This window comes from Coffea arabica, chromosome 1e (assembly GCF_036785885.1).
Source record: "Coffea arabica cultivar ET-39 chromosome 1e, Coffea Arabica ET-39 HiFi, whole genome shotgun sequence".
NCBI lineage: Eukaryota > Viridiplantae > Streptophyta > Magnoliopsida > Gentianales > Rubiaceae > Coffea > Coffea arabica.
In genome coordinates this window covers 38,693,386-38,708,794 of record NC_092311.1, presented here as the reverse complement: position 1 = coordinate 38,708,794, position 15,409 = coordinate 38,693,386, and the positions used below count along the sequence as shown (strand labels likewise).

General features: G+C 34.8%; 1 protein-coding gene and 1 long non-coding RNA gene across 16 annotated transcripts; one reads left to right on the top strand and one right to left on the bottom strand.

Annotated features, from left to right (window-relative positions):
- Window positions 1–1,306: 1,306 nt before the first annotated feature.
- On the bottom strand, window positions 1,307–6,288 carry LOC113703234 (bifunctional protein FolD 2). 5 transcript variants are annotated; one of them, XM_072055451.1, is made up of 7 exons: window positions 5,980–6,288; window positions 3,961–4,078; window positions 3,370–3,731; window positions 2,961–3,144; window positions 2,530–2,687; window positions 2,179–2,391; window positions 1,307–1,705 (listed from the first exon to the last, which is right to left on the bottom strand). In XM_072055451.1, the coding sequence occupies exons 3-7, from the start codon at window positions 3,481–3,483 to the stop codon at window positions 1,475–1,477; spliced, it is 900 nt and encodes a 299-aa protein (XP_071911552.1). In that variant the 5' UTR covers window positions 3,484–3,731; window positions 3,961–4,078; window positions 5,980–6,288; the 3' UTR covers window positions 1,307–1,474. The 5 variants fall into 5 exon arrangements, with proteins under 5 accessions (XP_071911552.1, XP_071911560.1, XP_071911557.1 ...); XM_072055459.1 differs by having other exon boundaries at window positions 3,978–4,078; XM_072055456.1 differs by lacking the exon at window positions 5,980–6,288 and adding an exon at window positions 4,746–4,812.
- A 166-nt stretch (window positions 6,289–6,454) lies between these two features.
- On the top strand, window positions 6,455–14,485 carry LOC113703312 (uncharacterized). Of its 11 annotated transcripts, none has more exons than XR_011817021.1 (8): window positions 6,455–7,184; window positions 8,419–8,459; window positions 8,563–8,624; window positions 9,090–9,202; window positions 9,474–9,593; window positions 9,682–9,750; window positions 13,138–13,290; window positions 13,505–14,485. It is a non-coding gene; the product is annotated as an uncharacterized lncRNA (long non-coding RNA). The 11 variants fall into 11 exon arrangements; XR_003451416.2 differs by lacking the exon at window positions 9,090–9,202 and having other exon boundaries at window positions 8,410–8,459; window positions 13,505–13,604; window positions 13,780–14,485; XR_011817025.1 differs by lacking the exon at window positions 9,090–9,202 and adding an exon at window positions 11,293–11,445 and having other exon boundaries at window positions 8,410–8,459; window positions 13,142–13,290.
- The last annotated feature ends 924 nt before the right edge of the window (window positions 14,486–15,409 follow it).

Genomic DNA, 15,409 nt, shown 5'->3' with positions numbered 1-15,409 from the left:
AATTGAAATAAATATATTTATAAATCTATATAAATATATATAAATAAATATATATATATATTTATATAAATATATTTGAAACAAAATATTTATATTTATATATAAATATATAATATTTATTTCAATTGATATAATTTATATATATATAATATAATATAATATACATAATTAAAATATACATATTAATATTACTATAATTTATATATATATAATATAATATAATATACATAATTGAAATATACATATGAATATATATTAATATACATATTATTAAAAGAAATTGAAATAAATATATTTTAAACAAAATATTAATATTTATATATAAATATATTTATTTATTTCAATTGATATAATATATATAATATACATATTAATTCGCATAATTGAAATATACATATTAATATTAATATAATTTATATATATATAATATACATAATTGAAATATACAAATTGAAATATACATATTAATATATATATATTAATATACATATTATAAAACAACATTAAAATAAAAAATATTAGATATATAAATAAATAAATATAAATATATATGTAATATAAAACGAAATTGAAATAAAAAAATCTGATTTCTATTTCCGATTTCAAAAACTCTATTACCGAATTCGACCCAAATTCGCATAATTTGAAATCGAAATTCAGAATTTTTTTGTATATTTGGAGTTATTTTTTATATATTGTTTGAATATGGTGTTTTTTAAATTATTTTTATTTGTATATTACTATAGCATTATAGATACAAGAGACAGACAGTCGACTAAATTAGTAAATTGACGCCAAATAACACTTTCTTTCTTTTTGTTTTCCCTGGCGATTTCCATGATAGGATGACGACTTTGAGAGGTTTGCTAACTTGCCAGCTGAATTGTACAACGAGCTCCATTTTAACTTTTTCCACCGCTTAATTTTTATATAAAAATAATGGAGAATTTCAATTTCCCTAATAAATCCCCCGGAACATGACAATGCACGTTATAGCAACCCATTCTTGCTGCTGAGCATGCTGATGCAGTACCCTGACCCAAGTTATCGATCCTAAAAAGCCAAATGCAGCAATTTTGGCGTCCATTGATTGATATTTCCGTCTCCTCCTCAAGGCAGCTATTCCTAATCCACAACCCCTATATGCCGCCGCACTGACCCATTAACTCTAAACAGAGCTTAGAAAAAAACAAAAATTCTACTCGTGATTTCCCTGATTATTACAAACAACTAAGTTCAGTCTGCAGGATGAACTAAACCCCAGTATGCGAACGTGGCAATATTTATGAGATTAATAAAGCTCAAGTAATGTGAAACAAGTGATCTGGTTCTGATTTTTCCTGAAATCGATTTTGAACAGTATAGATAGATGCTCTTGAAAACATAGGAAAACGTTAAATTACACTTTTCTTCCGTGTATCAGTGACTGCTTTGATTGACATTTTATTAGGATGAGAAATATTAAGAAGAGGAATTATTGCTCAATCACCCGCTTAGCTCCATCCACGGTATTTTTGAGTAACATTGCCACTGTCATTGGTCCAACACCTCCAGGAACAGGAGTTATCCATCCAGCCACTTTGCTTGCTTCCTTGAAATCAACATCTCCCACAAGCCTATAACCCGACTTCTTAGTTCGATCATCCACAGCATTTGTTCCCACATCGATAACAGCAGCACCAGATTTGATCCAGCTGCCTTGTATCTGAAAATCCAGATTATTAGGTACTTTAGTGAGCAAAATATCTCAGCATGTCCATCATCCTATGACAAGATGTAACTAAGCACGTGATATTCTATCAAGTAGAATTGACAATCCATTTATCCAAGAAATTTGAAGGAAGATACATAGCCACAAACTCTGCATTGATTAAAGTCTAATCATCCCGTCATTTGAATGTTGGTTTTGTAATGTTCTATTTGTAGAAGAAACATATGGTGCAAAGTCTCTACATTCAATTACCAGTCACCATCTCATACAGGGTTTTAAAGTCAAGACCATATATAAGGGGTTCTTCTCAGATAAGACGTCAACCCCGAACATGCGTGGTCTTCACTATCAAATTGGATATAGGACAAAGGAAATACTGAAAAAGATGCTTCGCCACCTATCACAACAATAATGATATTATATCACAGGGAAAAAAGGGAAAAAGTTGTATAAAAAATTCTTGATACCATGTTCGCCTGTCCTGCTGCAGCAATAACAATGTCTGCCTCACGAATAATTTTCTCTGGTTCCTTGGTATGTGAATGCACTATAGTGACAGTGGCGTCTTCTTTGAGTAGTAGTAGGGAAACAGGTAATCCAACAATATTGCTTCGTCCTACCACAACTGCCTTCTTGCCCTTTATGCTAATGCCACTACGTGACAGAAGCTCAAGACAGCCCTGCTCAAGAAATAGAGCCTCTCAAAAATGTCCAAGTAACGATGTAGTTCACCCATATAAGTATGTTGCATATCATGAAACAAATTATGAAAACTTCTACATCAAACCGTTTAAGTGCTCAAGACCAAAGTATATTGCCTTAGGGGTGCATGGAAGGAATAGAGGCTCTCTGCCTTTCATTGCAAGCTTGCCTATATTTAAAGGGTGAAAGCCATCCACATCTTTTTCCAAGCTAATTTCACCCAAAACTTTCTCTTCATTTACATGCTTTGGAAGTGGAAGCTGCACCAATATACCTGCAACAATAGTGACAATCACAATCTCCAACTTGTCTGTCTGTCTGTCTCTCTCTTTTATTATTATTGCTTTTTAAAATTTACTTCCTTAGCATAGATTTGTGGAAAGCAATAATACACTGACAAGAAATGGCAAATCACAGTTACGACAAGATGAAACACTAGTATATTGGATCTCTTGGTAACAAAATATTATGAGCTCAATTAGCTTGGTGATGAAACCGAAAGCTGTAAAGGTAACAAGAAGAATAATCTGGTATATAACTAACCAACCATGAACATCTGGATTTGCATTCAGCTCATGGACCTTGCTGATTAATTCGGCTTCAGACACTTGCTCTGGAAGGTTGATGTCAAAGGACTTGATCCCAACCTCAGCACATGCCTTCCTCTTCATACTCACGTAGCTTTGAGAGTCCTTCCTATGTCCCACTATGACCACGGCCAATCCTGGGACCTGTTTATCACCCAAATTCCACACAAAATCAGGCCAATTTATGCCCTTTTTGTTAAGCTCACCTCTATCTACCTATCCAAATAAGATAATCAAAGGACCAGATATTAACTTTGTTGGAAAATGTTATCGTTTCAACTTTCAAGCAAGAAAATTTTGCTGAAATTCTTGCTGCCATTTTCTCAAACACTACACAGAAGAAAGAAAGAAAGAGCGGCAAGTTCAGACCTTGCCGTACTTCTGGGACAGTTGACGAACTTCATCGGCGACTTCGGACCGTATAGTATGAGCTACTGCTTTGCCGTCGATGACGGTTGCCTGGTGATCCGACGACGATGCCATACTTGCTCCAAATCAAAATTTTCAGACTAGTCTTCTTGCCCACACAAATTTCAGTACTCCTGCTTGAGTTTGAGTGGAGATTCTGTTCGCTTTAGGATTTTCAGCTATGTTTTCAGACTCAGACCGGACATCGATTCGGCCGAACTCAGGGGTCAGGGGTCAATGGGTTCAACCGGAGTCATTCGGAGGTCGAACCGGATGACGTCATAAATACGTCATATATGTATATGTATATATATATCTTTTTCCTGCAAATCAAATTTATAAAATATAACCAAGAAGCTGTGATCCAAATCCATATCCAATTCACCAAATCGAACATGTTTAATTTGAACATCCTTAATTTGCTTCCAAAGATTGTTAAGCAATTTTGTGGAAGACTTTGTAGTACATACTAAGCTATACTTAGATTGATATGTATTCAGCTGCAATACATAAAGATAACAGAAAACAAACAAGTAAAAGTCAGTTTAATACATTCTCGCTACATTTACATAATTTGATGACATCTTCAGTTGCATGGTCAATCAACAGAGTCTTCTAGATGGTTAATCAACCTTTGAGCTGGCTTAGCAGTTAGCAGTCTACTTCCGTCCTACCTCAGTTAAGCCAAAAGAGAAAAAGAAAAACAAGAATGCAAAAAAAAAAAAAAAATTGATAAGTGAATGCTAAATATCAATCTAGAACACTGATTTCAACTTTCAAGCAACATAAGAGGTAGCTTTTAACTTCAACGTCTAAAATATAATTAGTGTCCATTACTTGAGCCAAAAAAAAAAAGAAAAAAGGAGATATCTAGTTTCTGCAATTCCAACTAAAAGTATAGACTAAAAGTAGCCATCCTGATTTCTGCATATCTCAGGAAGCAACAATGGAGTTACCAAAAGAGGTGCATCCCAAAATTTTCAGTAACTTTGACATTTCCTCAAACACATAGAAAGCAACAAAGGAAATCCATTAATTCAAATAAAAGAATTGAAGAAAAAGTCCCCAATAAAGTTCTTGCACGTGTTTTGCCTGAAATTTAACAAATAGATCATGTGAAATTAAATTAGTGAGTGCTTCCACATTGCTGGTCATTTACGCTTTTCCCTTTCTTCTTATACTTCAATGAATCTGTACATCAAAATTAGATAGCATTTACCCCAATAATGCAATTCTGACTTTTAAAGGATGCATTTATGTAGCTCAAGCAAATTTATCTTCAAAAAGTGAACATTTTAGTTTGCACCAAATTAGCCAGTTGCAGAACATTAACTTACTTGATTAAACAAAGATCACTCCAACCCTTTTTTTCAACCAACCTTCCCAACTTCTGCAGCTCTGCCGGGATCGTATGGAGAACCGGAGAAGACAGCAGGAATTGATTCAGAATATATAGGGAGTTAGGTTTGGACTCTTTGGACAAAGCGTAGGAGAGGAGACTGGAAATTGGTGTATAGAGCTTGTACCCTCTAGTAGGAACTTACTTGGGGATTTCAGATGAGCCGTCGGCAATGGCAACAAAGATCGGCGGCGGCAAGAAGGTGGAAACAAAGCGACAGAGATTTTACAAATTTAGGGCTGAAGTGAAGTCCGGGGTGTCAAATTAGGAATTTGGCTTGGGAAAACTAGTGGAGCCTAGGGGTGGCAATGGGGCGGGGGATCCTTCCCCCGTCCCCCGCCCCGTTTCCCCCGCAGTCCCCCGCGAGGAAAGACAAAATGAAGGGAAAAACAAAGCCATGGTTGTTGGAACTGCTTATAAACGATATCATAGGACATGGAAAGAATTCTTATTCCATTAGGCTCTCGTATTTACATTTTCATTAAGGCTTTTTCACAAACATCTTATATGCACAAGAAAAACAAATTAACCACATCTCACCATCCAGAAAGAAAACAACTTTATCCCATATGATCACGCTACATGGTTTAAGCCCCATAAATTGTATTTAGGCTTGATTGTATTACAGCAGAATTCTCTTATAGATATACTCTTTTAATGTTACTATCTTACTTATTGTTTTTTGGGTCATGTCGAATTGTTAACTTAGAGAGCAATAATTTCTTCAGCTTTGGCATCCAATATTCCATTTTCCTTTCACGCTATATTCGTAAAATGAGAGAAGAGTTGGTGAAAAAGAAAACAGTTTCATTTTTTAATTCTTTGAATAGCTTGAAATAAATTGATATTTTTTTAGTATTTTGCGTAATTATTAGGCTTTTTTGAAAAATTTTCACTTTGACTCATGAGTGAAAAGACACTCTTCGATTTGCATAAAATATGTGGCACTGGCACACAATTCGTTTAACACCATGAAATCAAGCTGCAAATTCTTCTCGGTATAAAGTTTCCTATTAATTTAGGCACTTATCAGTATTCTAAGTTTGCTAATCAAATAACTATTCGTTCAACCAGAAGCAAAGACAGATCCTTTCCTTCCTAATTATCAAACAATTTAAGCGCACAAGGAAAACAAAGACGAAGACATCAGGAAGAAAAAGATGAAGATTTACCTCCGATCACTTGCCGACGAAGATATCAGCTCGATCTGGGATTCTGGGCTGGGTAAAATTTTAGGAGGATTTAGACAGAGAGGATGGGTTTAGTTGAGGAGTGATTAGAAATGAGGAGGAGCTGAGGGGGTTTTGTTACTTTTGTGTATATTATATATATCTTTATATCTTATAAGAAGACGTTTGGAGGGTTCCTGTTCATTGCAATTTCATCTGCTCTCTTCAGGGCCATTTTTGTCGTTACAGCCTTTTGGTTGTTCTTTTTCTTGGAGCTAAGACGTTTGGAGGGTTAGTGCTCATTACAATTCGTTTGCTCTCTTCAGGGTTATTTTTGTCCTCCAAGCCTTTTGGCTGTTCTTTTTCTTGTAGCTATTAGAACTGGTTGTTGCTTCTTGCAAGGCTTAGCCGAATGTTAGTGGAACAATGACTGTTTTGCAGCATTTACAAGAAGCATTAATGAGATGTGATGTTTATATTTTTTATTCCTCAAAATATTCATTGAATGGACTATATATTTTCAACTCATGTCTAACAGTGTCATTTTACAATAGCTTTTACTTTTGGTGTTGGAACATTCATGTCCCGCAGCTATTTGTATAAGCCCACAACTTTTTGCTTTATCTTACTGCCTTCTGCTTCGTTTATGCTTCATTTATTCATGCTATAAACTGAACCGTGGCTTCATCAAACCTTGTCTCTCTCTGTTTCTCTGGTCTCTCTTCTTCGATAGTATAGATCGATGAAATATTTTGATACACAATGGATATACCGCTGATTAATCTTTCTTGAAAAAGGTCCGGTTGAAAAGGAAGTCTGAGGGGTTTTTGTGGGTTGGTTTTGATAGTTGAAAATGGCGACTTTAAACCCATTTGATTTACTGGGAGATGATGACACTGAAGACCCATCACAGCTGATTGCTGCTCAGAAGGTTCCTGTGGCCGCAGCTAAGAAAACCCCAGCTCCTGCAGCTGCTCAGCAGCAGCAATCCAAGCCGGCGGCTAAGCTTCCTTCGAAGCCGCTTCCAATCTCTGGCCTGACTTTTCGACATGGAGGTTTATTTTTTATTTACTACTCTAATAAGGTGTGGATTTAATTTTGCAAATATCTCGCGAGGGTATATGTATGGGTGGCAGACCGATGGGAAGCGGACAGAAGCAGAAAGGCAGCGGACTGGGGACTGGGACTGGGTCTGGTGATGGTCAATGGTAAATTACCCAGTAAAGGATTTTCGCCTGTTTTAATTCAGCCAATCACCGAATAAATATTTATACTCTGTAGTTAACAACAACAGCTGATATGATATTCACACTTTTCCTTTTCAGCTTTCTGTACAATCATTTTCACTTTTTGTGGATACAAAATCTTCATTTCCAATCTTTTTCACTATTTATTGATGCAAAATCTTCATTTCCACCGTAAATAATTATTTCCCTCATTCACAGTATTATCAAAAACTTTAAACAAATGAGAATAACGAATGGTCTTGGCACTCCATAAAAATGTTTTGGAATTGGAAGTCCATTATTGGTTAATTAACTTGACAAAAATGTAATTATAGCACCGACAGCCCTTTAATGTTCAGTGGCATGCTTTAACTTTTCGAGCATTTAATTTTGTCTCTTACTTCAGTTTATCTCCCTATCCTTTCTTGTTCCTTTTTTGATTTTTTTTCCTACCCTGATTGTTTAGTCACTAAATGCTTACTTTTGCAAAAAAATAAAATACTGAGGAGGGTCAATACCCATTAAACAGTACCTATCCTATGGATAGCGACCGCTTGTCAAATCATAATTTTTTTTTTAAGGGTAATGTCAAATCATAACTTAAAACTAGACTTGAGAAATTTAGGAGGATCCAAAATCAGATATTTGTTTAGGAGCTTTCCTTTTTCCTTTCTCCATCCTCCTTTTATTTCTTCCCTTTTGAGTATCTTATTTGTTTTGCACACTTTTGTATTGAAGCTTTAATGGGCGTTAGGGGTTTTTGTACTTCAATGGTATTTAGTGAGAAAGCAACAAGTAAAAATTTTAACAGTTCTCTTTAGAATTTGAAATGGATGAGATAATTATTGGCTGTTGAGTTGATAAACTTGATATGAAATGCAAAGGAACAGATAAAAATTTTAATTTTGCTCTAATTTGTACACGTTATTTTTGGCTACCGTTGATTTTTTTTTCTCCTCCTTTTTTATTTACTTTTGTCAAAATTGAGCATTTGTCCTCCAGGAGATACCAGTTAGTATTTGTTTTAGCACAGGTTTTTGTCTTGTTTAACATAATCGCTATTTAAGATTGTGAAAACTTCAATTATGCTGTACGATTTCCGATGTTGATGTTAATATTTAGCTTTTCGAATCAAATTTGGCTATTTACTTTTCCATTTTTATCTTGATACAAAAATCTCTATTTCTTATTCAATTACTGATTGAAGGATTTGCAGTACTCTCGATTTTCAAGTAAAAGGTTGCCGCTGAAGCTCAAGTGGGTGCTCCCTTCTACTTAAAACAAAATTTTGGCCTTTCTTTGTTTCTTTGTTCAGCTTTATCATTTTCCTTAAATAATTTTGGGTTTCTTCATTGTCTAGGTCTATGCAGCTGCTACTGTCTTTCTTGTACCATTTTTGGAGAGGAAGGGAAATTTTCTGAGGTGAACTTCAATTTCATTATTTTTGGGTTGTTTTCTTGCGTTGCTTAGGTAATTTCTTTTAACCATGTAATGCATCAAAATTCATAAAAACACAATAATTTTACAGAAATTTAAGGAAAGTTTCATGGTTTTAAGTATCTTTTACCTTGTTTCGCTTCCAATCTATATATATGGTGAATCACCCTTGCCGGAAGTCATAAAAGATTTCCTGTTTTGCGTTAAAATATTTGGCTATGGGTTCAACAACAATTGTAGTGATTTTGCATTACTACAGGTTGTAAACATTTTTTAACTCTATTTTTAATGTGGAGTTAATATCGAAGGCAGTGTAGCGGACGTAGGTTTTGCATGTTTCGTTTTAACAATTTGTATCCTCTCATGTACTAAGTGATCCTCCCGTGCATGGCAGGTTCATATAGATTCTGTAACAATTACTTATTAAGCTTCATTTATCCTCTTATATAGGTCATGCAAGCTGCACAACCTGTTAATGTGCCAGATTATCACTCTTTAGACAGAAGTTCAACTAAAATGACATTACAGATGTAACTAACAAAGACTTCGATGCAAAAAAAAAGGTTTCATAATTTCTTCATGTTATGTCTATTGATAATCAAACAATTACAGCTCTTTGATATAAAAAGATTGGTTTGCTGTTTGCTGTTTGTTTTTTTGTTTTTTTCAAAACATTGATATGTTTGGAAATGATTAGCATTGGCCTAACTTTCGACAATAAGAGAACACCCCCCCTTTTTTTAACACCAGTAATTGAAATCTATTTTTATTGTCTCTCTGCTATAAGTTTTTAGTATTCCGTTTTGATGGCTGAACTTTTTAATCTGTAAAAAGATTGGAAATGATTCAGATAGGTTGTCTTCAATTGAGTCAAAAAGTGCATTGGTTGGGAATGAGCCAAAAAATGAAGGGTTATTGTCTGCTTCATCCTCCTCACATGGCAAGCTGCTGAAGGTTCGAACTGATACTGCTAAGCTTTTTTTCTTGCAAAACCTTTTCTTTAAGCTAACAGTATTGATTGCAGTTGTACCATATGTTTCAGATTGTAATGCAAAAATACATAAGGAGCTATCCAAATGACTAAAAGCCTTTTTGGTGATAGCCTCTGGAGGTATCTCTCTCTGAATCTGATCAATTCATATATCAATAGATAGCCTTCTGTTTTACCTTGTTGCATATTTTGCCACCATTAATCTGTCGTTCTGTTTAGGACATAATTTACTCTCTTTATTTATTTTCAGAACTGGTGAATTGAGCTGCTTTTCATTTTGAGTTTGAATGAGAAACTTTTTTTTTCATACTTGTTTAAGTTACTTTAAGTATCCAGAAATGAGTGTGAGAATTACATACTTGTTATCATGTCTCTTCAGTATAGTCCAAAGTTCTATGTTTTGTCAAGTACATTAGCCAACAAAATTTTTTTTTTCAGATTCAATATTAAATGTATGTCTCAACGAAAAGTTACTTAGATATTCCTATCAATTGACTTTCTTCTTGATTAATGTGCATGTTAGATTGAGTAGGCTTCTGATCTAATGCAATGCTTTGAAAACTAGCCTTTAAATCAAGGAACCTAAAATCACTAATATTTTTAACTTTAAATTTTCATTAACTTTGGTGCAAATCTATCAAGTCTGTCTTTTTTCTTTTTCTATTAATAATGGTGCGTTTGTGATTTGTTGTTCTGGAATTAGTAAGCTTCAAATATTTTGCAAGAGTTGATCAACATTAATAATGATGCATAAGTTATATAAGCAATCCAAGATCAGGTCGAAGATGATAAGGCTATCTTTATTGAACAAACAGCAGTAAAATCTATTTGTGGAGTCTTTGATCACTTGTTTACTCCTCAAGTTGGCACTCCAAATGAGCAGCTTCTGCAATTCATCTCTGTCCTGTTCCTAAAACTTAGTAAGTGTGCAATTCTTTGATTCTTGCAAAGATGCAGTCTACTGAGTCTCATAGCTTGATAGGAATAAATTTATCAATGTCATAATTGAGAAGTAGCTTATAGTTATGAGCTACAGGTGCTGGATAGCGTCTAACTGAGAACACTTATTTCTGCATGTTTCCCTGTCAGAATGATTGTTTTATATTGATTTTCTTTTTAATAATTTCATTTTGGATATTTTTGTATGATATCTACATTGTTTACTCGTTCACTGAAAAGATTTATATTAGAAGCGTAGAATTTGATATCATCCTGAAATCCCCATGTGATTAGTTTTTTTGCCCATGTATCTCAGCAAAATAGTTGAGATTGGACTGTATTCTTACAATTTATTTTTCTTGGCAGTTCTTATCATTTTCTAAATTTCTGTCTACAAGCATGCATCTAATTTCCCTGGAACTTGGAGTTGTTTCCGTATGTTTCTAAGCTTGACCCAAATCCCATGCATTTCTGAAATGGCCACCTTAATGACTTCGTAGCTGTCTTTCTAAGTAAAAATGGTTAAGATAAGATCAAGTTTGACATTTTTTCCCCTTCTAAAATTTTGTTCTGTATTGTTCTATTGATTGAGAAACATTAGTGCCTGACAAAATTATGCACTCTGTTTTGAGATAGCAGCATTAACTCATTATTCTGCGGCAAATGTCTTCTACATTTGCACTGGTAATTAGCTCTTCTAATGCATGTTTACATGCTATGCAGACCCAAATTTTCTTCATAGTGTTTCAGTCTTAAATGCAACGTAATCTATGATGTTTGCTTGTAAGAGAGGTGCTGCATGTTTATTTGAAGAGTATAGTACTCAAACTCGCTCAAACGATGACTAATGATAGTGGTGTTTCTGACACAATACATGTAAGTGTACTTTGAAGCTTCTTATTAATTAACTCTAAAGATTTTGAAGCTATCTTGTGGCATGTCATCTTAGACAAGTTGTTTTTGATATGATTCATAGCCTCCAAAAGAAGTGGATTCCAATTTGGTCTGGTTTGTTGGAGTCTCAACATTCTCCAAACTTCAACTTTTATTTCTTTCCCTTTTTTCTTTTGCTTCTTTATAGGGGGTTTTTTTGTAAAGTTATTTTATTGAGCTACCAAGTTAATGCAGCATCAAAGATTTCATTGGCAAGTTACTTATCAAGTTATAAGAAAAAATGCAATTATTTATTAAATAACCAAATTAAATTTTATTATTCATTCGTTTCATGAGTATTTCTTTTCAAACAAATACATAATTGCACCTGTATGATTCATCTTCATATCTTGCTGTCCTGTTTAAGTTTGCATTACTGTTCATGCATCCGATGCATGTTCTTCCATTTTTTTTCCTTCCAGTTGTATGTCAAACCTACAGTACTCATGCACTTAATTGTTTTTTCAAAATCTTAAGAGTGACTGGTTTATTCTACTGATTTCATGAACTTGCAAAACACAGAAAATTCATAAATGCAGGGATACTATCATAACATTCATAAAACAGAATAAAGGGGGAAAAAAAAGCAGGGAAAAAACACAATAAATGCAGAAAAAGTGGAAAAATGTACAGGGGCAAGAATCATAAAAAGAGTGGGTAAGGAAGAAAGATGCAGCTTGTGTAAACAATTTCCAGCACTTGCAGTATTAGCCTTTAAATCTTGGTTCACTACAATGAAAATCTCAAGCAATGATCAATTACATTATTGTTATCCTCTAGGCCACTATATCGAGTTAGCTTACATAATGTACTTTGCCAAACCATTAGTCTCCTATTGGGAGTCGAGCATTTAAAAACTGAGATGAGTTTTGCTCTACTCATCAAAAAAAAAAGAGGAAAGCAGCTTTTTGCCACATTTGTGTTTTTAGAGTTTATTGCACTGCGTGCATCAGATGATTTCATTTGATACTGAAACTATATTGGTATTTCCTTTTGAATTTAATGTATCACATCTTGCAAAAAAGGATGCACAGTATTAAGTGCAATAAGGGGACCTATTGGTGACCATTTCAGCTGCATGTCTTCTGAATTTGCAGCCCAACTCTTCATTGACTATGATCAGATTGATGAGATGCCACTCACTTGTGTGTCCAGTTTGAATCTGCTGCTATTAAATGAAAGACGTAAAACGAGCGAGTTGTGCATGATATGGGTAGAAGCATAACTGGTTCCACGTAGTTTCTAAGTTCATTTGAAGGTAGCAAGTTACACTACAGATTTGTTAGCCTGTTATTCTACAAAATGGCTTAGTGATCTAGAATTATATCATTGCAAAGAATGATTTGCTTGTTGAAGGTACTGACAAAAACATCTAGCTTCTTGTTGAAGATTAGAACACCTGTGACATCTAAGTTCCAGTTTGTTTTCTTTTCGCATTTTTGGAATGAGTTTAGTTTCTTCAGTCACCAAATTTACAACATTTTCATGTTCTTGACAGTGGATGCTATTTGTCTAAAGTAATTTTTGATGTATACTTAGCATCGTTCGCTAAAATCAAGATATAGAACTTGACTTTTGACTTGATATTATTTTCTGTTCTTCCTAAGCCTGTCTGTTGCTGTTTGTTTTGTGTAGTCAGTGTTCAGAGTTTGAAGACTACTGGACCTGCAGGCTTTAAAAGTCCTGTTCACAATTTTCTTGGAAGAATTGGCTGCAAGAAGCATTTGACAAGATGTCTACCTCTGTCAAAGCTGTAGAACCTGCATTTTAGAGAGCTGGTCGGAGAGTGTATCCTTATTGAAAGACTGCAGTGGATGATTATACTGATCTTTCAATATCTGTCACTCTATTTATTGCTACTATACTAACATGAAAACCCTTTCCAAATAATCTTCAATCCGCTCATAGATTTTGCATATTTGTCTTTGCTGATTCCTTTTTTGCTAAATATCTTTTTATGTTGATCATACCATTTTTTGGTTGAACTTAACTTTTGCTATAGAGGGACAGAGATTTGGAGAATTGAAAACTTCCAACCAGTTCCTTTGCCAAAATCTGATCATCATAAATTCTACTCGGGTGATTCATACATTGTCTTGCAGGTGTGTATGCCTTCCAAATATTCCTTTCTTTTTATCTTATTTTTGGGCCTCATTCTTACGAATTGAGTGTTTATGACTGAAGGAAGAGCTTAAATTTTTTATCCTGTTTTAAGTTTGGATACAATGAACTGATAAAAACTAATATCGATCGTGTATTGTTCATTTACACTTTTAGACATCAACTGCCAAGGAAGCAGCATATTTATCCGATATACATTTCTGGCTTGGAAAGGATACCAGCCAGGCATCATCCGTCTCTCTTTAATTGTGTAAAACCATTTTTGAGGGGACATCTAAGTTTTTTCTGAAACTTTGGTATATGATGAGGCTGGAACAGCGGCTATCAAAACTGCTAAATTTAGCCTCTCCACTACCAGCTTAGTGACCCTTCCATTTTCGCATTCTTTGACTCCTTGCCAGCCGCATGCATTATGCACAAATTCTTTGCCCCATTGAAGAATGTCGGTTGGGTCTATTGATGATTTCAAAGCCAAAAGCAGCTCACCATCACTTGATCTTACTTGGAGAAAACTAAGGAAGAAGAAAATCTAAGTACCTTGAGAAAGTGGAGGCATAAGAAGAATGATAAGAAAATCATCAATACGTTAAAATCTAAGTACCTTGAGAATGTGGAGGCATATCAATACAGCATTTTGGCTGCTGCTATTGATGTTGAACATTAGAGGAAAAGATTGCTGCAATGGCTTATGCCATATTTTTTGTACGTTTAAGTAGGATGCTTTGCTGTTCCTGCCAAACAACTTCTATGTAGCACTGCAGTGGCTTCAGCAATATATTTTGAATCAGGCATGCTGCTGTATATGTAAATGGTATACTTGGCTCTTTCTTTTGAACGACTACCAAACAATTCTTGTACGATACTCCAATGACTTTTTCCTTTTGAATTATAACATCGTATCAACCATTAAAAAAATATCACAATAACAAATAAAATTTTATTAACAGGTCTAAAGTTTCCACGCCTTGGGTGGGAAGCCATTACCTAGTATATATATATATTTGTATATATATATATATATATTTTTTTTATGCGGGACGGGGCGGGTATTTCTATTCTTGTGGGGAGGGTGCTCGCGGGCACCCGTCCCTATTGCTAGGCATGACCATGGTTCCATTTGGAATCGGGAACCGGATCGGAACCGGACCGTTTGGAACCGGATCAGAATCGGAACCAAAATCATGGAACCAGAACCGTGGTAGAACCTTGAATAAAGGTTCCGGTTCTGATTCTCTAAAAAATAGAATCAGAACCAGCACTTGGGATCCTCGGTTACAAGTTTCCTGTGTCAATTCAATGCCACCTATAATATTGCGCCAAGTGTCCTGTTATTATTTGTATTTTATTTTTTAATAATTCAAATTGATTTGGTTTAACAAAATTTTTCTCTACCTCTACAACTTTGAACCAAAATTAACCAACCGGTCTAATTTCACTTGGGTTCCTTTTGTACGGCAACCACCGGGAAAAAAGAAAAAGATAACCCTACCGCACCGTTGCCTCCAAAGTCCAACCTTTTCATCGTTGATTGCTTTGAACAAAATCAAAAAGAGAAAAATTGCCTGGAAGTGCTCAGATTCTTGGGAGGCTCAGATTCTTGGTCCTCATCTGTTCGGCCTCCACGGATATCTGAATGCTGGCAAGTGCAGAGGATCTGAAGATCGGGATGCAGTTTAACTCGGGGACGTAGGGAAAAGGAACGCTGCCACAATTCAGACCAAACTTTCTGCAAGTATAGTTGCAGAGACCAAGATGACATTATTGGTATTCAAAATCTGCCCCCAAC